Source organism: Talpa occidentalis, unplaced genomic scaffold, assembly GCF_014898055.3.
Source record: "Talpa occidentalis isolate TD23 unplaced genomic scaffold, MPIMG_talOcc4v2.1 talOcc4.8, whole genome shotgun sequence".
NCBI lineage: Eukaryota > Metazoa > Chordata > Mammalia > Eulipotyphla > Talpidae > Talpa > Talpa occidentalis.
This window is the reverse complement of record NW_023605194.1, coordinates 105695580-105717481: the sequence shown is the minus strand read 5'-3', so window position 1 is coordinate 105717481 and position 21902 is coordinate 105695580. Positions and strand designations below refer to the sequence as shown.

Sequence of the window (21902 nt, the reverse complement as noted above, 5' to 3'; positions counted from 1 at the left end):
TGTGGAAGACTTAGAAGTCTCCTCGTGGTCACTACCACCTTCCCTTCCTATGGCTCAATTTATCTTTCATGGAAAAAGAGGGCAGAGGCTTAAGGGACATGATGTTCTAACTAACCAAACAAAAGCAGCTTAACCTCAGTTTCCAATGGATTCCTGTGTAAGTGCGTGCGTACACACACACACACGTTAAAATGCAGTAAGCTAGGGAACACTAAAGCAACCTGCGTCAGAGGCATTTATTCCAATTCATTCATCAGCAACATTCAACCACTTTTAGTATCAGTAGAATTGCAAATGGCTCTACAAAACAGGAGGTTCTCCTGGAATTGCTGAGGGACAGCATGGCTGAATCCTCTGTTGGCTGATGAATCTGCTGGAGTCAGGCTTACCAAGCTGATTTTTATGGGGGGGTGGGAGATGACTAAGAAGGAAAGCTGTAGCTGGGGGAAGGAATCAGCAAGAATGGAATGCGAACCCACTCCTGCTAGGCCAGGAAGCTTGTTTCCTGTTTGAGGGAGTTGGGGGTGGAATGGAAGGAGACACAGGAGCTGGGAGGGGGTGGGCAGGCTCCTTGGAGGCATCCTTCCTCCCCCAACTCAGCACCATTTCCTACAAGCAGGGGCACATCACAGAAGGGGGCGCAGGATGCACACCCCCTGCCCTGTTCACTTCAGGGAAGACAAGTACAGGGTCTTCTTTTATTCTTTGACTGTGGCCTCTAACCAATTCAGAGACTTTGGAACAGACTAGCTCAAGAGTTGTTGACAAAACGGCTTACAAATAGTTAATACAAATAATTAAATATCAATTACTTTTTGAAATCAAACAAATAGGTGCGTTGGAACACATAACCATTTGGTATGTGCTGGCTGTCACAAATTACGAAACAGCTGTGGTTATTGAAATCTCAGTGAGGGAGTTGCAAAGTGTCAAAATTATAAGCAATTCCAATTTTTAAAAATGGGAGAGTAAATCCCCTTTGCTCAATTCAGCAAGTATTTACTCCACACCTGCTATGGGATTTGATGGGGTACTCTTGTCTTACTGCTTAGTTTCAGGCAATGTTTGATCTTTGGGGAATCTGTAACATGGGGACTGCCTGTATACCTGTGTGAAGATTTGAAATTTTAGGGGCCTCCCTGGTGGCGCAAGGGGTTGAGTCACAGCACGAGTTTGATCCTCTATCCGATCCTCATTCCCTGGCCAGGGAGGTGACCCACATGGCGCAGCAGACCTCTCCTGTCTTGCCCTGCTCCCCTCAGCAATGTATTTCAGTCCTGTCTTTTCTGTTCCCCACTCTGTTGAATCCTCTCACCCCACCTCTGGCCTGCACCCCAGGTCTTGTATGCATAAGTAAATAAATCTTAAAAAAAAAAGCTTTAAAAATTTAGGTGGGGAGTTTCTTCGTTAAAGGGGCCACAACACAGTGCCCCTTTTGTGACCCTTCTTTAGAGACATTTTAATTCCTTTAAAGAGACATTAACATTTGCTCTCTCAGGAACAGATCCACTGTAATAAGATTATTTACTTATTTATAAAAGAATATTTAATAAGCACCTAAGTATATAAGAAACCGTTGATAGACTCTACGCCAATCTCACAAAGTTTCTGTAAGACTCAAGCGGGAATCTATGATTCCACTGTAAAAATGTAAATTGCTATATATAGAGAAATGCTATTATTATTACGTACCTGAATGAGTCACAAACATAGTCAATTGTTTCCAAATATAGAAAGTTACAATTATCTGGGTCTATTTTCTTTAAGTTCTAATAATAAGTTACCATTTTACCTTTTATTGAGCTCTAAGTGCTTTGTGCTTTATAATTTTGTTGAATTCCCACACCTTAGGATGTGAGCAGTCTCTACAAACTAGGGGATGAGGAAACATGAGGTGAAGAATCTGATGAAGGTCTCCTAACTACAGGACTTTGTCTGCACAGGCATGAACTCATGCTATTCCATTATGTAAACTGATTTCTAAAAATACTGTTTTTCTTCAATCATAGTGGAGCCACATTTACATTATTAAAAACCAAACCGTTTCAAGACTACCATGTAGAATTACAACTTTTTCTTGGTGGTTCACAGCCCTCAGTGAGAACCACAGCAGTGGTGGCAGCCAGGTCTGGGTCAGCGTAAGGCCAGCAGTGGTGCGGGCCTCCACTTCATGGCCTGGTACAACTTCTGCCTGGGGGTTAACCATGTCGCTTTTCTGACCTTTCCATTAACCTTTCCATTTCGCTTTTCTGACCTTTCCGTAATGCTCTGGTGCCTGTAAGGGGCTGTGGACTCAGAATGAAACAACCAAATGTACTAGAACAGTATCTGAGGCAGCAACTCTCAACTTACCTGGTGATTTAGGTAAGATTCTTGGGACCTACTCCCAGATGTTCTGATTTAGCAGCTTTGGGAGAGTGAGGCCTGATGAATAAAGAACACACTCTTTATGACTAAGAAATTTATTACCTAAGTAGTGTCCATTTTCACAAACTTTCAAATTTTCATCCATGGCCTCGAATCTTGAGCTTTCTCTGCCCTGCCCCCATCTATATGTATATGTATATGTGGTCTGCAAATAGTGAGCCTATTTAAGAGGCCACATGAATTTGAATAACTAAACTTCATTTTTTTTCACTTACACTAGATTTACTGACAAAATAGTGGCAGAAGAGTCTGACAGCACCTCAAAATTGACTTTTTCCCCAAAACCTTGCTTTAGTCTTTTAAAATTCAAAGATTCTTTCTTCTTAACGGGGATGAGTTTGAATTCTGAAACTCTGTTGACTTCTGACAAATCAGCTTAATCAGTCTGAGCTACGGTTCTGTTCTCCTCTTCAAAACAGATATCCAACCAGCATTACCTCAATAATTAAACAATAGTATCATAAACTGGAGAGAATACCACCTACTTCTCGTGAACTGCTGGCACTTCAGAGAAAGTGCAGAGAAAATGCCTGGCGAATGAGTACTCAATATGTGGTCATATTTTAAAAAAGAACTTTCTAAAGGAGCTCTAGTTGTAACTATCCCCAATGTTTTGTAACTCTTCGAGGGATCCACATCTGAGATTTGTACACCCCAATATTACGGAGGCAAGAACAATGTCCATGTCCTTGGTTGTCTAAGGATACAGATGTGCACTTGCGGCACGGAAGAGGAGTCGGGAAGTGCTGACTCCCACGTCACGTGAAGGGAATGCAAAGAAACCGAGTTTGATGTTTTAAATATTGGAGACAACCCCTAAATATTTATAATGACGTATCATTACCTCTGTGGAAGAAACAGGCATACTAACATGAAAAAACACATTTTATTGCACTTAAGTTATAAGAAAATAAAATTTCTAAGTGAATCAAACCATAGACACAATCCCTTTAAAGGTTGTTTTCCTCCATCATGTCAGGTTGTTACATAACTAAAATTAACCAACTTGAATCTGATTGCTTAAATCAGACTATAAATAAAACAAACAAAAAAATAAACAGGAGGAGGAAAAAAAGATCGCCTAGGATACAGTGTTAAACCACTTTCACAGTTCAGCTTGAGTTGTGGCTCTTGGAGAATGAGGCAAACCATTTGACTTTTTCATTCATTTCGTGTGTTTGCATGTGACGCCTTTACTACAAAAACTGTCGTTTCTGCTTTGTCAGTTACTCAGAGCAATAAAACTGTAACAGTTGTTTTCCCAAATACTGTAAAACACTAAGACTGACCAGCAACTTCATTTAAATTTTGTGTTTTATATATTTTTTAAAATATTTTGTCAGTTTCATTATGTACTTTCATCCATTCACCACAGCCCTCAAAAAGAAAAGTTTCTCCACAGAACAGGCAACAAGAGCTCTGTTCCAAGGAATGTGTTTTAATTTTGCCCAGATAAAAGAAAATAAGCTTTGCACACACTCTCGATTCTTTACTTGCAGGCAAACTTCACTCTTTATTATCTGAAACTCTCCATTCTCAGCCTCTTAGAGGCACAGATGGTTCAAGTTTCAGTGGCAAAAAGTCTTTTTTCCGTAACCAAACTAGAGCAAATTTGGAATTCAGTCTGGGACTAAAACGTCACAGCAGAAAAAAAATAAAAAAAAATAATTTGCTTTTTTTCTTTCTTTCATTTAGCAGCATAAATAAGTTTGGCCACTGGGAGTACAGTACAGGGGCGGGACACGATCCCGTATTTGAAGACCTACTTCTAGCACCAGCATCAAGAATTAAATCCATCTCAGGACTCACAGAACCCAGGACAACTTGCCACCTTTGAGCAACATATGCATTGAAGAGTGTATGTGGAAGCGACAGGAAATAGATTAACAGAGGCTAATACTGTGATTGATTGACATTGGCAATGGTTGGCAAAAATAAAAAAAAAAAGCTTCTCATGATAACTGTACAAAAACAATTCACAGTAATAATTTTTTTTTTTTTTTAGCTTTTCCACTCCAGAAAAATGACTTTTTGTTGCAGAGCTCTCTAATTAGAAAGTCAACCAGTACTTGTTTGGATGTTATTGCAGCTCCTTTTTAGGTCTCAGTGGTTAAAGAACAGGCTAGCGGAATCTGTAACGACGTTTCAGCATGAACACTGTCCAATGACCACTGGAGAAGAAAATAAAGAAATAATTGCACCTGGTTTGATTTAGAAAGTCTCATTTTGCAAAGCTGCCCTCAGTCAAAAGTGAAGCCTTTTATGTGATGAGACAGCAGACGCCTCTCTTGTCAGTTACGGTTTGTCATCTCTTCCTCTTTCTGTCTTAGTCTGTAGGTCTTTTCACTCTGTTGCCCCAAGCCAACATCCTGCACCACTGAGAACAAGGGATTTTTTTTCTTTTTCTTCTCTTTTTTCTTTTTTTTTTCTTTTTTTCTTTTTTTTTGCAGGGGGAAGGGCAGGGAGTATATCGTCTACACATTTGGACAAATTCATCTTTTCTGCTCTTCACTTCATGTCCACATCAAAGTCCAACACCAGCAGCTTGGTTTCTTCTGTCCCATTCCGACTCCCAACTGCACACACCAGCTTTGTGTTTGAGGCTCGGATCCGCCACACTACTCCCCCACTCCCCCCACTCTCCAATGTGACTAGATTGCGAATAAATTCACCCGTTTTCAAGTCCCATAGTTTTACGGTTCCATCATCTGAGCTGGTAATTACAAAGTTCTTGTTGAACTGTAAACAGGTCACAGCACTCTGATGCTTGTTAGGACCTAGGCAAGACCAAAGGAATTCCATCACTGGTTAGAAATCATGGCCATGGGTTAGTTACATTGTAATTTGCAGGCTTCTACATTCTACAATAAATGAAATATTTAAAATGCTGCATATTTAGAAACTGTGCTGAGTATCCTGGGATCCGCGGGGGATTTAAGAAAATCTGGGAGCTCTATGTAACTGAAACATTAACTTCCAAGAGTCCTGTCTTCCAGGAAGCTTGGTTAGGCTCCCAGCACACAGTCTGTCTCCTGGCTGTGTGAATGAGAGCGTGTCCTGGTGGTGATGCACACAGCCCAGCTTCCTGTTTTCTGCTCATGGACAAACGAACATGAAAGGTCTATTAGCCGAGCACTTTAAAGTGACCAAAGCTAGAAGGTGAATGGACACGATTCCAAACATCCCAAGAAAGAGACCAAACAATGAGTCAAAAGGGAGGAAAAAAACACTTCCTAAGGGTCCGACCAAGAAAAAGAGGTTAATCGTGACATGACATGCAACGTGCCACGCCTCATTTAATGTCAGTGGTTTCCACGTTCCTTCCTCGATTTTAGGAGCTGCTATTATTCCTCCCCATCCAAGTCAAGCAGATGATTAAGCGTCCTAGTCAAGGCAAAAGCAATTTTCTGTCAGATTAGAGATGCTTTTGTTTTTTTCAGTAACGTAGCTCTTCAATCCAATTTAAAATTGGATCACAAATTTAAAATACATGATCACTCCAAAAACAAAATGAATCTGCTACTTCTGTGCTATCATCTAGATCTTTCTTCACATTGCTCTTTATGGTCAGACAGAGCTAACATTGCATACAGAAGTGATTAAACAAATTTGTATCAAGACACAATTTAAAATACTTTATCAAGGGTAGCCTAGTTCTGTCAAGCAGAAATGAAAATGCTCATAAACTTACCTAAAATAAGCATTTTCAGTTTGTATGAAGCTTTCTAGTCTTTTTGTGAGGCAAAATTCTCTTTTGACTAAAGATCTCATTTTTAATGAAACAACTAAAACAGCAGACAATACTTACCTTGCAATGTTTGTAAACACTGTCCTGTTTTGATATCCCAGATTTTAACTGTCGAATCTGCATTCCCAGAGACAAGAATATTGTCTTTGAGTTCCATTCCACTTGTTAACGACTGGTGTCCGGTTAACGTGTGAATGCAGTTCCCTGTCTCCACATCCCAAACTCGGATTGATGTATCAAGAGATCCACTCACCACATGGATGCCGTCAAACTACGAAAAACATAGCTTGTTAGACAACAAGGACAGACACACTCGAATTAGCTGCTGACCTTACCCTAATGGGTGAGGGGAGGGCACGAGGAACTCATTTAATGCCAGGAGCACAATGAAGCCCCAGGGTGAAGTGCAGGTGATCAAGCATGTCTACAGTGTGTGTTCTCAGAAACGCTGACTGCTATGGTCAGTGGCTTCAGACAAGATGCAGAAACAATTAAAAAGAAAACAGAAAAAGCTAAAACAAACATTTTCAAATTGGCTGGTCACATTTAGTAACTACACAGCATGGGTGACTCAGTAAGCCTTGCCACTGGAGTTTTATTTCCCAATAGGAAGCTGAAACTATGACAAAGCTTGAGAGAAAGGGTGTGTTTATGAAAAGGCATGAAAGGTGCTAGAGATCACGTTCAATGTTTAAAAGTAAATTCCATTAAAAATTGTTACGTAAAATAAAACTTCCATTTACAAGAACGTAAAGCTAATTAGGAAATGTGCCAGCAGATAATTATATCTGGAATTAGAAGACGTAGCACCATCTTCTAACAAAAACAAGAGAGGCCCTCTTCTCCAGCTTCCCGGCTCTGCCACAAGTCAATAAATAATCTATCAGTCCCCAGGAGATCTGTAAAAATGTTGCTACCTCTTTTCTCAACCTAATGATTTATTTAAATGAGAATATTATAACCATTAAGGTTCTGAGCATATCATAAAACATAAAAAGAACTGCAGCCAATTCTCTTCCAAATTCAAAACATTTTCTAATTTAACAAACACCCTTATTATGTGTCAGTATTTCATGACAATGACAGTATTCCATGAATTAAGAAACAACACTGTCAGCGTTGGGATTATGTACCAGCCTGCTGATCACTAATGGGCGGTAACTGTTAAAGAGAGTAGTAGGAAATATCTTTGAGTTAAAAATGCTGCCTTTCAGAATATAAGATAAGATCCCTTTTCGAAACCTGCTATTAATCTAGTTATTTATCTCAAAATATGGCCATTGAGTCAAGGATGTCAGTTTCAAAAATAAACCCCCCAGAATCAGTTTTGTCAGATTCACTTCTGTCAGTGAGTCCCACCTGGTGTCTGAGTAGCTTGAAGCAGAAAGGCTGCTCCCACTTTGGGAGGGGGTGGAATCACAATTACACAGTCCCTCAACTTGCAGCTATCAAAGCAAAGGGGCAGCTTTTGGCCAAATGAATCCTCTGCTAAAGAGTTTGTTAAAATCCAAGTAATTCTTGTATGAGACTATCTACCCATTAATTAATACAGCAAAACTTAGTACTCCAAAGTCTCGAGGTTTCAAGACAAATATTTGTATTTTAATGGGAAAATGGATTGAAATACATCATTTAAGTAATTTTAAAATTTATGCTCTCTTTACGCCAATTTTAAAGTATACGTAAACAGTAGGATAATTTGATTCATCTTTTTTGGACTGTACTGGATCAGCAATTTGACACTGATAATCTGAGTAAAACAATCTTATGATTCACCAGCAGTGCATCTTCAGGATGGAAGAGCTGGGCTCTCTTACCTGTAATGAATAGACTCTGTTCGTGTGCCCCTGCAACGTGTGCAGGCAGGTTTCAGACTCCGGATCCCACACCTTCACCATAAAATCATAAGCTCCACTGACAACCCTCCTGCCGTCATACTGAACACAGCGGACCGCTGCGACGTGACCCATCAACACATGTAAACACTGGCCTGTCTCAATATCCCAAACCCTAAGAGTGGCATCTCGAGAACCGCTAACAACTCTGTGGGGGGAGGGGGGCAGAAAAAACATGTATTAGAATGTTTCACGACACGAGAAAACACGATCCATAAAATCAACAGCTATTAAACTTTTCTTGAAGAGATAAAATTGTTCACCAAAAAAAAAAAAAAAAAAAAAAAAAAAAAATCCGGGCCTCCCTGGTGGCGCAGGGGTTAAGATGCAACCTATGAAGCAATCTACAGCCACTGCAGCACCAGTTTGATTCCCGGCGGCCAGGGAGAACCCACATGGCAGGGACAGACCTCTCCTGTCTCGCCCGCTGCTCCCCTCAGCAGTGTATTTCATCAGTCTGCCTGTTCTGTTTCCTGCTTTCTCTGGTGAATCCTCATCCCCCGCATCTCTGACCTGTACCCCAATTCTTGTATAAAAATAAATAAATCTTTAAAAAAAAAATCCTATGGAAAACCTTGACATATACACATGTAAAAGCTGAGCTGTACTCAACATTTGGGATGGGAAGTTGGAAGTCAAATTCCACCTGTTTTGTTTCCCTACCTGTGACAGCTTGAGTAGCAAGCACCATGGGGTTAGGTAGAACAGCTTGAGAACTGCTGTAGTATATTTAAGAAAGAAGTAGCAGCAGCCAGTTCTAAATATATACATTAAGATCTTGATTTTAGAAATAAAATGCTAATGTGGGCAACATGTATAAAATGTTAAAGGGGAATTCTGGGTGGTAGCATTAAAATTCAATTTTCTTCTTTAATTCTTTCTGCCATTTCTCAAATTTTTAATTATAAACACACAGTCCTTTTGGAATTAGGGAAAAAAAATTCAACAGAGATTATTCAACAAATCAGAATTTGGAATTTAAACAGATCAAGAGATGTGTTTAACACCTTATAGTCTGGTAAAATTGACCAGCTTAGCTGTGTTCTCAGACAAAGCTTGCTCATGTTATATTTATAAATATCCTATAGGTTATGGGGAAACTAATATCTAAAGATTTTAGAAGATACACATATAGAAGCAACAGAAATCCCTTTAAAAATTTGGCCCACATTATTAAAGTTATATTCTTCTGAGGACTGAAGTGATACAACTACTACAACCATCTTTGGATTACAAAGGAGAGATGAAAACTCGGGTATCTTTATGTCACTGCTGAGAGATAAAGGGAGGCTATAGTTTCCACATTTGGAAGAGCATAATATGGAAGCACAGAGAGATTTAAGACAGAACATAATGGAGACTGAAATTGCAAGGTCTCCTGATACCAATCCTCCAAATTTTAATAGTAGAGCACACTGTTCAAAATAGATTCAAATTACAAATGAAAAGGTACTTTTCTTCACATATTACAAATCTAGTGTGAAATCAGCTTAATGTAGTGTCTCCTCATAAAGAACATGGTATGGACAGAATTAAAGGTAAGGACAGCGTATTCACTGTAAGAACCTTTTAGAGAGACCTTTTTTTGACAAGTGAAGTAGAAATCACCTTTGTTTAAAAGGGGTATCATGAAGACAAACCAACAAAAGACAGAAAGGACTTTAATAGGGAGGCTTTTTGTAGAACGAGATAAAAGCAATGGCAAAGGCACTGAGGAAAAAAGGCAAGCAGTCTGGTTTGGCTCAAGCCATTTTGAAAACTGGATTGAGGATTTCTTCCTTAATTCAGCAGGCGACAAAGGTCCCCGGAGGGCAGTGCCACCATTACTGCTAGGACAGGGTTTTCTGTCAGCTGTGTAAAAGGTGAGAAGACCAAGTTTGAAAGGTAGTTCAAGTGACAGGTAATGAGAGAATAAATTAAAACCCACAGGCTTCACCTTGTACTTAAAAATAAAGAATATGATGGAGTGAGGGGGAGGGGGAGATAAGGTGGATGAGTAATTAAAGATCATCATTTTGAAGCCTGAATGACCGAATTTGTCCCTCTAACACAAGTGTAAAAACAATAACAATAAAAAAGAGAGAACCATATTTTTGAGGAGGATGATGAGTCATCGAAGATGTAGAACAATAAAGGTGTCATTCAAGATTACATAGTGTAAAGTTTCAAGAAGGAAGCAACATTATTACATGAGAAAGGAAATTCAAAGGCAAACCTCCAATTTTAAGGCAATACGTAATTGCCTTCTTAGTGTAGAAACATCTGAAGTGTAATAATTAAAGAATAATTGAAGAGCACATTATTGCTATTAGACACTTAAGTATTATATAAGCTTAATTCTACACAGAAGGTCCCAAATTCGCAAGTAACAGAGGGAGAATTCCCCTGCACTAAGACGTCCCCTCACCTTTTTTCATGGAGATGCATACAGCGCACAGTGGAGGTGTGTCCGTACAAGGTGTGTATACATTCTCCCGTCTCTGCGTTCCACACTTTGAGAGTCCGATCTGTAGATCCACTAATGATGATGTTGTCTCTCATCTGCGATGACCATACACCACCTGTGTGTCCCACTAATGTCCTCAGACACTGGAAAAACAAGATGATTACTTTTGGGTGGAAAGAAAAATGATTTAAATAACATTTCAGTTGCTCATTAAAATGGAATGAAAGTATTTACTCAATCAGATTGTTTGGCAGATCAGAAAATGATTTTTCACATCAATTTAACATGATCCCATCACTATTTACTGCTTTCTTTGTTCAGTTGTATTATACATTATAAAGGCACACACGATTGAGGAACAAGTATGCAGAAAGCAAATACTTCACAGTAAATTAGAACAGCTTTAGCCTGGCTCTATGATGAAATAATACTAGAGTTACCACTTGGTTTCCTCCATGGGAATGGATTCAGTGAAAGAAAACCAGTGTTGGGTGTGGCTACATACCACGATTCATCTGAATCTGCCCCAAGGCAGTAATTAGAAGCCAGGCAAGGTACTTCTCGACAAGTAAAGACAGACATTAAAACCCTGAAATAAATCCAAAACTAATATTATAGTATGGAAATATAAAGTTGCTTTAAAATTTTTTTAACATCTGACTTGGAATATTTAGAAGATCGTTGCCCCAAGAGTTAACAAGCTATAAGACATTTTAAAAGACATAGATCTTTTTCCCACACACTTTCTTCTGATGTTTTTTTAGGTGATCAATCACTTAATTCATGAAAATATTCTTCACTGGATAGATGGAAAAAAAAAAAAGCAATCATTAGAGAACCATTACAGTATACTGTCGTATACAGTCAAGCTGATTGCCTGGACTGCTCTTTTTCTTCAAACTCCTATATAAATACCTGGTCTGCTTAACTCCCAGGGTTTAAGATGTCTAAATCAAAATGGATTTATTTAACCACTAAGCTATAAGTAGGCTATCAATCAAGGAGTTTAAGAAGAAAAAAACAAATATTTCTGAAAAAGATTCAAAGGGGAGGAGTTATAACATAGGTGGCTAATAAAGGTAGAAAAATTAAGCCAGGAAAAAGAGAAAGCACATCTATCTGCACAATCTCAATACACCTAAGTCAAAAATACAGACAAGCTATTTAAATGAAAAAACTAATGACATTCCTGTCATAAGAAACACATTATCATATCAAGGAAAACACTAAATTAGAGGCTCTGATATTTCTGCTATCAAAATAAGTTAGGGTCAAAAAGCAATCACTAGATGATCCTTCCAATGATGTATAGGTTTCCCCACATATTCAATTCTAAACATTCCTATGTGTATGATATGGTAGGTAATTTTTTGGGTCTGGTAATAGCCTTCCAGACCCAAAAAATAACCCAATGATTCATATCAAGAAAGTACACTCTATTTTCAGATGGGGGGGAAACCTGCACACAAAACGGTGACTTGGTGAAGTGAAGAAGAAGTACTTACTTTGCCTGTGACTGCTGACCAAACTTTTAAAGTGTTATCATCAGAACCACTAACTATTCGGTTGCCACAAAACTGTAAGCATGTGATCACATGATCATCATGTCCTTTCAGCACCTATAAGACAGATGTGCAGATATCTTCTTAAATTATGTTTTTAGAAATACTGATGGAAAGAAAAATGAAGTCATAACTAGGAACAGCAATTTGCAGCCTATTTTTAGAATCAAAATTTACATAAATATGAAGTATCATTTTTCTTAGCTGGTGAATCAAGCATTAAACATTTTATTGTCTCTATATTTTTATTTACACTAGAGACACCAACTATTAAAATTTTATTACCTCAGGACCTCAAAGATAGTTCAAACACAAATGAATTTTAAATAATCTATTTTTATCTGTTCAAACCAAAAGAATTTTTGCAACTTTGATACATAAAAACAAAAACACTTACTAGGAAGAATAACAACAATTATTAACTTTTTCAGCTTAAAACAAAAACCATGTCATAATATTACATACATATTGTTATATACATATACACATATTACATATATGTCAAATTAATACAACAGTATCTCCCCAATTTACTTCTCTCCAGTTGTAAAAGCATCGATAATTTCCATCTATTTTGTTACTCTTTATACACTTGAAAAGTTGTAAGGCAAAAAAATCAGAATTATGCTTAAATTTATAAAAATAAAAACACAACAAAAATCACCAGAAAATCTAAACATGCCCTCTCCTCAAAAAAATCATGTTCAGGGCCTCCTGGTGGTGCAAGGGGTTAAGCACCGCACTGTGGAACAATCTATAGCCTCTGCAGCACGAGTTCAATCCCCGGCCAGCCAGAGAGAAACCCACATGGCGAAGCAGACCTTTCCTGTCTCGCCTGCTGCTCCCCTCAGCAGTGTATTTCAGTCAGTCTGCCTGTTCTGTTCCCCACTCTGTCTCTGGTGAATCTTCTCACACCAGCATCTCTGGCCTATACCCCAGCTCTTGTATGCATAAACAAATAAATCTTAAAAAAAAAAAAACCAAAAAAAAACAAAAAAACCATGTTCAGTCTATGATGACAGAGAGGGAGCAAATCCTTAGGTAGAATGTATAAGACACAAAATTCAACATGATATTCAGAAATTTTTATTTATATAAGATAGAACAACATGTAAAGCAACTCATCTTTTTACGCAAGTATAATTAGCTGCCAGACTAGAGAAATTAGCAATAGAGGAATACTGTCAGTTGCACTTTCAATTATTTTAAAATATATTGTCTGCTTCCTACAGGAGATAGGTACCAAGTTATACTGCTTGCCAAGAAGTAAGAGAATACACCAGATCCTAACACTAAGTAACGGCTTCTGGAACATCAGCAAGAGTTCAGTTACCTTAGGAGATTTGAGTTCTCCTCGCCTCCAGTTAGTATCAATTCTGTGCTGTCTGATGTATGCACTTTTCCATGGACTGTGTATGAAACCTGGTTTAATTACTTTTCTTCTCTTGATGTGCAATGGTTCATCAATACCTAAGTTTTAAGGATTAAAGAGCATAATTGCCTTCCCCAGTAATACAAATTACATACTTTATATTTCATTTCCCCCTTGCTCAAAACCATCAAAAGGCATGGCACTGTCCAATTTCTAACACTGCTATTATGAAACAACATAAAATTTGCATTCTGTGTGGCATGTTTTTATATTTATATATTTTTTATATATGTATATGTTTTTTAAAAATGGTTCTTTGAAATGTTGGTGAAGATGTGCAGAAATTGGAATGTTTGTGGGAATACTAAATAGCATAACTGCTATGGAAAATAGTATGGTGCCCCCTCAAAAAAATAAAACATAGAAGCAGCATATGGTCCAGCTATTCCACTGATGGAATATACAGTCCAAAGAATTGAAAGAAGGGATTCAAGCAGTTATTTATGCACAGAGATACCACTGACAGCATTATGTGCAATAGCCAAAAGGTGGAAGCAACCCAAGTGTCCACTAATGGATGAGCGGATAAACAAAACGTGGTGTATACATATAGTGGGCTATTATTCATCCTTAAAAAAAAAAAAAAAAAAAAAAAAAAAGGAGATTCTGACATGCTACCACAGAGATGAACCCTGAAAACAGTAAGCTAACAGAACCCTGAAATAAGCCAGTCAAAAAAATCCATGATTCCACTTATATGAGACCCCTAGAAAATCAAATTGCGAGGACAGACAACAGAATGGGGGCTACCAAGGGTGTAGGGAGGAGAACAAGAATTGTTATTCAGTGGATTAGAGTCTCATCTGGTTAAGATGAAAACTTTCTGGAGATGGGTGGTGGTGATGTTTGTGCAGCAATGTGAGTACATATAAAGTCACTTAGCTATCTACTTAAAAATGGTTAAAATAATAAATTGTATGTTACATCTGTTAACATAATGCTTTAAGAAATCATTAAAATAATGTTTCTATAAGAGAAGGTATTGCCGGGGGGATTAATCCCCTTTTGTGTATATGGACCTGGGAGAAGGGATGATTTCACTGATTCATCCAAGACAGGGCATGAGAATTAAAAACCAGAATCCTGGACCTTCGCCAACAAGCTCTGTGATCTCCCGGTTCAACTATTAACTCCATGAAGGGAAGATAACCGATACAGAGAGAATCTGTTTCATGAACCCTGATTCTCAAAATGCTGCTTATTAGAGGCAAATCATACTTTTACATATTTTTCAAAAAAAAACATTTTTCTAGATGGCCACTGGAAAAGAGTCTTTTCTTTCATTAATATGGATCTATTCATTTACTAAGAAAATAAGATTTAAGATCCATGATGGGAAGAAAAGGAGTTTACTGCTAAATTCCCAGCATTATTCCCAGCATATAGAATGCCTGGTGTTTAATACACATGGTGGAAGAAATTTGAGTATGTAATTGCTAACAAAATTTTTTGGTTTCCTTTAAATCATCTTCTCATCTTGACTTTTTCACTATTTACTAAATCTACTAAAGACTGGGAAGCAAGTCTGATGCACTCACTAGCAGTTACAGCGCTCACTAAAGGGGTTGGATATAAGATTTGGTTCATTTGAAAATGAGGAATAACATGGATTTTACCTAAGCAGGTGAATGTAAGTGAAGATACAGTCTTGATTTTTTAATAAGCTGCCAAATTTCTCCTCTCTCATTTATTCACTACTTTATTCCACTTGCACGTGAAATTAGTTAATTTTTATCTACTTGTTTTCAAAATCACTTTGCTTCTTCCAAGTACAAACATTTTCTCTATGTGATTTTGAACCTTACCTTCTTCTTTGCATTTCTCTCTCCAGAGAAGGTTGTCCTCTGCCAAAATCCTCCAGTAGCGACATGTCTGAGCTGCCTGTAGCAGATCTTTGGGTTCCAGGAATGAAAGCACATAAAGTGCCAGCTATGAAAAAGAAGCAGCATAGTATTTTTTAATTATAAAAATAAAAGGTTAATTATTCTTTACAGGATGAAGTATTTATAGATAACGGTAATATAATGCTACATACTAATCTCTAAAATGAAAAACAGTACCTTCTAATGCTTGACAAATATACATCAGATGTTAAAGACCCAAACACACTATTGGTTTTCATAATTTTCACTCCACTATCTCTTACCTCTTTTTAAAAAATATTTATTTATTTATGCATACAAGAACTGGGGTACAGGCCAGAGGTGTGGGGGGTGAGAGAATTCACCAGAGACAGAGTGGGAAACAGAACAGGCAGATCTACTGAAATACACTGCTGAGGGGAGCAGTGGGGAGATAGGAGAGGTCTGCTAGGCCATGTGGGCAGCTCTCTGGCCGGGGATCAAACTGGTGTTGCAGAGGCTGCAGACAGCTTCATAGGTTGTATCTTAAACCCTTGTGCAACCAGGGAGGCCCTCTCTCTTACCTCTTTAAGGAATACTTGTTACCTTTGCTCTGTGAGCCTCAACTCAAGAATCTACTATCCATTTATTTTAATATAATTGTTTTCTCTCCCTACTGCAATATAAATTCACTGAAGAAAAGACTTAGATAGATTTCTATACTCTATATTGCTGATTTCAGATCACTTTTGATAGATATAATAGTTTTTTAATCACATCTGTGTTTATTATAATACTGATAAACTTTTCAAACATTAATACATTTCATTATAAATGACAAAAAGGGGTAATCATTAAATCGCTCCATACACATATAAAAGTAATTGGATCCTAATTACTTTACATTGCTTATTGGGATTTTCTTGATAGGTCAGAGAGAGTTGTATATTTTAGTTAGCAATGATATGAAAATTCTGTTCCCTTTGTAGTAAAGCCAACTCAAATAAATAAAGGAAGAAGAAAGAGAAGAGAAAGGGAGAGTGACAATTTCTGGGTATGCTTATTCAATTACCAAGTACTTCAACAAGCCCACATTTAATGTTACTACTATTGGAAAATGACAGTGAAAAAAATTTTGTCGAATAATTATTTTTGGTCTGTCAGAGACGACCATTCAACACCATATACAGACTGTGAGTCATCTGAAATAAAAGCATAACTTTGTTAACACTTATTATCAATGATCATTTGATATGTATATCCACATACAGACACATCGACACTGTACGTTTAAATGGATACTCCATAAACCACTTACTTTGAAACTATCAAAGACAGCAAGTTTGCTTAGTATCAGCATAACATGATGTTTTATACCACATCAGTAATCTTCTATGTGAAACTAATACTTAAAACAGAATTCATCAGGCACAAAGCTAAAGTTGTATTTGTGGAAAAGAGATGCTACTGCATGCTTAATATATTTAAATGATCATAAGGAAAAGTCTATTCTTTGCTTTAGTTATCTAGCTGAAGTAGTTAACAGAAACATTCAACAGCTCTTAAATGTCGTGAAACAAATTCAGAGCACCTTAGATCTCAAAGATATATTCTAAAATCAACAGCTAAAATTTCCTTCATCACTGGTGATAAAGAGATCATCTAGTCCAGTGTCTGCAAGCATTAAAGAGAAATGTAAAGAAATATTCAGTGCCAAAGAAAGCTGACATGCCAATTCCATAGATAACTGGCACACTTTAACATGACAAAGTTCCTAACTCAGCCATGAACGTCAACTTAGTAAACAATTGTCTATTTACATCTAGCCAGCTCCAACAAAACATCTAGGTATTATAGAAAATACACAAAGCAGAACAGAAATATATGCATAAGAAAGTCAGAAGCAGTAAAAATGCATTCAGAAAAGGAGTAGATTAAATCAGGGAAAAAGCAGATTATAAATACGCTGGCAACACCTTGCATGGTTTTTGACTTTAAAATGCCAAACAAAAAGGGTACAGCAATTCATTACATAATTCTTAGCGTACATTAAAGAGAAGTTATACCAGTTCCTTAAAGAAAGCCTGGGTTTGCCACATCGGGCTCCTTGTAGGGGACAGAGAGTGGGCGCGGTCCTAAGTTGCATCTCTACAGCACCATAGTAGGGTATATAGTTTTCTTATAATCATGTCAAATGGCATAGCTAATGCAGTTTTCTCTTCACTTGTCTTAAAAGTAAAATGTAGATTAGGGGCCTCCCCTGGTGGTGCAGCGGTTGAGGGCTGGGCTTCGAGGCTGCCCGCAGCCTCTGCAGCGCCAGTTCATTCCCCAGCCACCAGCAAGGGTCCCACCAAAAAAAAAAAAAATTGTAGATTGGTAAATTCTTCCTAGGGACCACTTCTACCAGATAGGAGCTCTTAAACTTGAAAATTACCTTTTCTCTGCTCAAACTTATAACACTGAGAGTTGTTATTTTTTGTTTCTCTATAAGATACACAAAAAACTATACTCAATAGGCAGCCAATACTTCCTCAGAATTACTATATATCAGTGGACAGAACTAGTGAAAGAAAGGAAAGGAAGGCCTCCCCGGTGGCGCAGCGGTTGAGCGCTGGGTTGCGAAGCTGCCCGCAGCCTCTGCAGCGCCGGTTCGATCCCCGGCTGCTCCCCAGTCACCAGAGGAGGGTCCCACATGGCGCGCAGACCTCTCCTGCCGCCCGCTGCTCCCCTCAGCAGTGTACTTCGGTCCTTCTGCCTGCTCTGTTCCCCGCTCTGGCTCTGGTGAATTCTCTCACCCTCCCACGATTCTGACTGTACCCAGTGCTTGTATAAATAAATAAAAATAAATCTTAAAAAAAAAAAAAGAAAGGAAAGGAAAAAGAATACAGACAATGTTGGCTGATCCTACATCAAGAATTTAGGTTTTGTTCTAGATCATCTACTGTATCACTATGGTTGTCTTGGTATTTACTTACAAAATAAGGACAATGCTGTTTATCACAAGTCTCCTATGAGAGACTAGTGAGATTTTTGTCAAGGTTTTTGATATAAATAGGTAAATGTTCATAAAGAGCATTGAAATCTGTTGAAAGGAATTATAAGAAAATTAAGATAAATTCATTTCCTGACATGAAGGAAATAGTGCTTTAAATAGTACATAATCTCTGATGTTATTTTCCATAAGGAACTTAGATCTATACCAATATTTCTCCACATACAAAATATTTTTCAAAATAGAACTTTTTTTTCCAGCAGTGGAAAAAGGGGGAAACTTATTAGATGATACGCTAATCCAGGGCTGGCTCTCATTCTCCTATCTAGCATCACTTTTTTCCTCAGGCAATCTTTAAAGAATCCTTAATCCTATAAAATCTTACTGCATTTACCCTGGTTATCAATAATTTGTGCTTAGTTCTTAGACTATTAGAGATATTTTCATAGTATCCTTCTGATTTTAAATAAATCTTTAAAAAAAAAAAAGAGGACTTCCATTAGGATGCTCTCTTTTAAAAATAAAAAATATATAAAAAAAAAATCACTCCAAAGAAGAAACATTTCAGAAAAAAAGATTTTTTTCCACTTTTCTTTTTCTTGGTGTAATGCTTGATTTCATACATAAAATACGATAAAACTATTATTCATATCCAATGTGAAATTAAGGGACTAATTATCCCTTAGGCTATTTAGGATAGTTATCTGAAAAAAACCAACTCCCTTCTCTTCAAATTTGAAGCTACAGGATCATTTTCAATGGTATATCATTTAGCATCTTATATTGTCTTCTTAGCTGATACATAATTAATGGCATATACTAATTTGTAAACATATAAATCTTGGTGACATTGATAATTTAATGTTCTATTATTTCTGTTTGCTGACAGAAATGAAACTCTGAAGCCTATAACATCAATAAAACTCTGCCTCATTTTTACCCTCGACAATGCTCAAATGATCATAATCAATCTAAGATCAAAGTGTCAGATTATGTAAAAGTATAAAAGCAAATGGGCATAAATAATTCCAAAGGAAATACTCTAAGAATGCAATTGGTATGGAAAATCTGTGATTATGAGGGTGTGTGTAAAGGGGTCTAAACGGGGACAGACGATCATTGAAAAAGACATAGATATTCAATTGCACATATTTCAAAATAATTACACAGTGTAAGTAATAGAGAACTACAATAGAATCATAAAACTATTAATTTCAAAGGATTAAGGATAAACAAAATTAGAAAACATATTACTATTTGAATAAAATTAGAAGATTTAAAATATTTACAACTACAATGAACATACCAAGACAATGTAAGGATTGGTTTCAAATAATTTTGGGGAAAAGTATCTTAGTAAAGAAACAATCAGCTTAATGAAAATCAATAGCTTGCCCTTACATGTAACTTATTCCAATGGTGGAAGGAAGTCATTTAATCCATAGGCAAACTTTAAGAATTATATTATTAAGGCAGGGCAGTTTATCATTTACAGCCCTCTTTAACACTAATTAAGAGTGTTAAACTGACAATACTGAATACCATAAATAGCATGACAATGTTTAAAGGGAGCAGCTGTGCAGTTTTATTTTCAAATAGCACCCAGTGAAAAATATAATTGATAATTCTTACCTCTTTAGGGAGCAATGAAATGAAGTCTCTTTGAAACTGGGGTTCTATCACTTGCATCATATGTTTTACTTGGGTTGGTTCACAACTATCAATAAGTTCATCTAAAGCAAGCAATTTCTCTGGTCCACTCCAGCTCTATCAAGAGGAATTAGAAATTTTTATTATTTTAACAGAGGTCACAAATTATAAACTCATAAAGGAAATCCATGTCTACCAAAAAGATAAGAAGTGACTGTTTCTAGTGACATTTTCTCCAGAAGGCACTGAAGTAGTAATCACTTAGTCTTACCAAGTTTACCAGCTACCTCAATAAGCTTAAAAAAAGTATGATTTTGACAAAAAAATATTTTTTGTATTACACTAGTATACCTGCTGTATGTTCTTCTACCATCAAGATACTGGTTAAAAAACCAGACTTTTACTTAGAAACATCAATTTAGATTTGCGTTAATAGGAATTTTGACAGATAATTTTCCTTTCTTTTCTTCTTTCCAGAGGGCACCATAAAGCTCGATGGTTTCAATAAGGCACTCATCTGAGAGTTAAGAGATTGGCAACAATATTTAGAAAAAAAATTAATATCTGGTTATGCTGCACATCTGGCAAGTGTCTTCCACAAATTAAAAGGGCTCTAATTCGTTATGTGAAAATTATTTCAGATAAAAAACAGAAAGGCAATAGAAAATAGTAGCTGACTTATTAGCAAAATTAGAGTATGACAAAAAATAAAAGATGATAAGAAATAAAAGTACTACATTACAGAAAGCCAAAATACATAATTACACTTCAAAAATATGGTCATGTGGGGCCTCCCTGGTGGCGCAGGGGTTAAGATGCAACCTATGAAGCAACCTACAGCCTCTGCAGCGAGTTCGATTCCCGGCGGGCCAGGGAGAAACCCACATGGCAGGACAGACCTCTCCTGTCTCGCCCACTGCTCCCCACAGCAGTGTACTTCAGTCCGTCTGCCTGTTCTGTTCCCCACTCTGTCTCTTGTGAATCCTCTCACCCCCTGCATCTCTGGCCTGTACCCCAATTCTTCTATAAAAATAAATAAATCTTTAAAAAAAAAAAAAAAAATATGGTCATGTATTTCCTTCTAGTGAGGAACACCTGACTCACAAGGAAAAACTAAATTGCTGTGTGAATGACTATCCCGAGTACTCACCTCCTACCTCTTACCCCTTTTGGTCAGGGTGAGAATTGATAGCTAGAAATTTACAATACTCATATACATGTTTGTGCACACACAACGCCAATTAAAGGCAGTTAAGCTGAAGTTTGATTATTTCCTCCCTCACACAGCCTTAAATCCTGGTTCAGAATTTACCTTGACAAAACTTAACACTGATTAATCTCCTCTCATCTCTGATCATCTAGTATCAGTACTATAAACTCTGATTTATTGATTTACATTCCTCAAAAAGATCTAAACATGCTGCTCTTCTCCACTCTACATTATAAGGATTCATGGGCAGTAGTTTAAGGAAATTCCTATTGTGGATGATGGATAATTATGCTGACCTGGTAATTAAATCACTTGATGGCAGAATAATTTTAATGTAAATCTCTTAATTTCATTTGCTATTTGAATGTCTGCTTTGAAAATTTTTTGGAAGTGTTATGTTTTGATATAAAAATAAAAATACCCTATGTAATCCATAGTAAAAAGGCAGTTAAAAAAAAAGTTCAATATATTATTATTCTATATACTGTACATATATTAATTATATTTATAATTGCTATGAATATGGACTTAAATACTATACATGTTTAATGTTTTGTCTTTTTAATGTATTTTTTTAAAAGAGAATAAAAACCACTATCACCACTGCCAAAAGAGGGAAAAAATATGTTTTATCAAGGATTTTAGGGGATGAGATGTGGAATGAAAGAAGCCAGAATAGAAGATAAATAACTAATCTAG

General features: G+C 37.0%; 1 protein-coding gene across 8 annotated transcripts in view; it reads right to left on the bottom strand.

The window, feature by feature from the left end:
* Window positions 1-3294: 3294 nt before the first annotated feature.
* Window positions 3295-21902, bottom strand: part of FBXW7 (F-box and WD repeat domain containing 7) — a 145154-nt gene continuing 126546 nt past the window's right edge. For all 8 annotated transcript variants that reach the window (XM_037496688.2, XM_037496696.2, XM_037496693.2 and 5 more), the window contains 8 exons: window positions 19976-20110; window positions 15316-15439; window positions 13412-13548; window positions 12022-12135; window positions 10478-10659; window positions 7993-8218; window positions 6236-6446; window positions 3295-5204 (listed from right to left, as the gene is read on the bottom strand). In XM_037496688.2, the coding sequence (XP_037352585.1) occupies window positions 4936-5204; window positions 6236-6446; window positions 7993-8218; window positions 10478-10659; window positions 12022-12135; window positions 13412-13548; window positions 15316-15439; window positions 19976-20110 (1398 nt within the window). In that variant the 3' untranslated portion in view covers window positions 3295-4935. The remainder of the gene's footprint in view (window positions 5205-6235; window positions 6447-7992; window positions 8219-10477; window positions 10660-12021; window positions 12136-13411; window positions 13549-15315; window positions 15440-19975; window positions 20111-21902) is intronic.